General features: G+C 54.0%; 1 protein-coding gene across 1 annotated transcript in view; it reads right to left on the bottom strand.

Moving 5' to 3' along the window:
* Positions 1-469: 469 nt before the first annotated feature.
* The window catches only part of prdm1a (PR domain containing 1a, with ZNF domain), a gene marked incomplete at both ends in the record, with an annotated part of 12,767 nt that continues 11,578 nt past the window's right edge, over positions 470-1,658 (bottom strand). Inside the window, 3 exons of the mRNA XM_080006134.1 lie at positions 470-1,075; positions 1,241-1,369; positions 1,564-1,658. The exon at positions 1,564-1,658 is cut by the window's right edge and continues 1,008 nt beyond it. Coding sequence (XP_079862260.1) covers positions 470-1,075; positions 1,241-1,369; positions 1,564-1,658 — 830 coding nt within the window. The remainder of the gene's footprint in view (positions 1,076-1,240; positions 1,370-1,563) is intronic.

The following is a 1,658-nucleotide window of genomic DNA, read 5'->3' as shown; positions in this document are numbered from 1 at the left end:
GACAGTCAAAACAACCGATATACAGCCTGACTGTCACCATCACTTCCAATTATTGCTTTAGAAGACGACAAAAAAAAAATATATAATAAATTAAGGAGGTTATATAACAACTGATCAAAAAAAGACATTTGAAAATAGAGACCAAATAATAATAATAATAACAATAATAATAGCATTATATTAATTACATTAAAGGTAAATCCATGGTAGATGATTGTCTCTAAGTATAACAAAACTGAAACCGCTAAGTAGTCTGGGGACAGTGCCTCTTGTAACCCTGAGAACGCGAGTCCCTGATAGGTCCAAAAAACCCAGCGTCGCCATGACATCACCGTCACAACTAGGAAGATAATTATTTATTTACATCTGTTGCTCCTGGCAACCCAGTTCTCTTTGACCCATCTAGTCTGAGTTTATGCGACCCCTTTGGGGTGCGGGGAGTGTGGGGTGTTGGGGCGACGGAGTTCGCTCAGGCGTGCTCCTCCAGCTCCTGCTTGACGGTGACGGCGACCGCCAGCGGCGCGCCGGGGCCTCCGCGGCGCATCTTGATCACCGACGTCTCGGCGGCCGCCTCGTATGCGCCGTAGCCGGCGGGCAGGAGCTCGCTCACGTCGCCGCCGTGGTGGGGGTTGAAGGGGGATGCCTTCAGGTCCATCTCCCTCCACAGCATCCCCAGGACCTGCTTCTCCAGCATGGCCTCCATCTCCACCCCGCCCTGCAGCTGCTCCAGCCGCTCGGCGTGCTCGCTCATGTCGAAGCGCTCGATCTCCTCGTTGATGCGCTGGAGCTCGTCCAGGTTGGCCTGGGGGGCCGCCCCGGGGCCGCCGGGGGCGGGGTGCGCCGCCACGCAGTAGCCCTTCATGTGTAGCCGCAGGCTGCACAGGTGGATGTAGTGGCGGTGGCAGTGGGGGCACTTGTGCGGGCGTTCGCGGGAATGCAAGCGCTTGTGCAGCTTGAGGTGGACAAACTGGGTGAACTTGGCCGGACAGAGCTTGCACTGGTACGGCTTCTCCCCTGAGTGGAGCCGCAGGTGGGTCTTCAGGTTGCTGGTGCTGCTGAAGCGCTTGTGACACACCTGGAGGGACGACAAAACGGCACGATTGAAGAACCGGCTCGGAAAAAAAAATGCCTCTCGCTTCAACCCCAGGAAGAGTTGTTCTACCCTCTTCAGGGGACTAACTAGGTACGTACCATCTATCTCTAGATTTGCAAAAATGGGCTTTGTTAGTGTCCGACGTACCTGACATTCATGGGGTTTCTCCCCTGTGTGGACCAGGTAGTGTTTCTGCAGGTGAGCCAGTTGGGTGAAACCCTTGTTACAGGTCTGGCACTTGAAAGGCCTTTCTCCACTGTGGACACGCAGGTGGACCTGAGACGGAAAAGCAAACGAAAAAGGAATGTTAAGTTGTGGCCAGCAAGACCGGAAGACAGCTCGATCGAAACGTGGACGAAAGGCGCGTAAAGTCAAGAAGATAAGCCCAGGGAACTTGTGTGTGAAACTAAAGAAATGGCGTACGATCTACAACGGGGCAACGTTAAAGGCGCGGCGGTTGCGGCGCTCACCTTGAGGTTGGACAGCTGTCCGAACGTCTTGCTGCAAACGTTGCACTCGTACTTGATCTTGCCGTTTTGCTTCTTGAGCGGGTACGGCAGCGTCT

The sequence above is a fragment of the Zeus faber genome, assembly GCF_960531495.2.
Source record: "Zeus faber genome assembly, chromosome: 8".
Lineage (NCBI taxonomy): Eukaryota > Metazoa > Chordata > Actinopteri > Zeiformes > Zeidae > Zeus > Zeus faber.
Note: the sequence above shows the minus strand (reverse complement) of the source record. Positions and strands in the feature narration are given on the sequence as shown.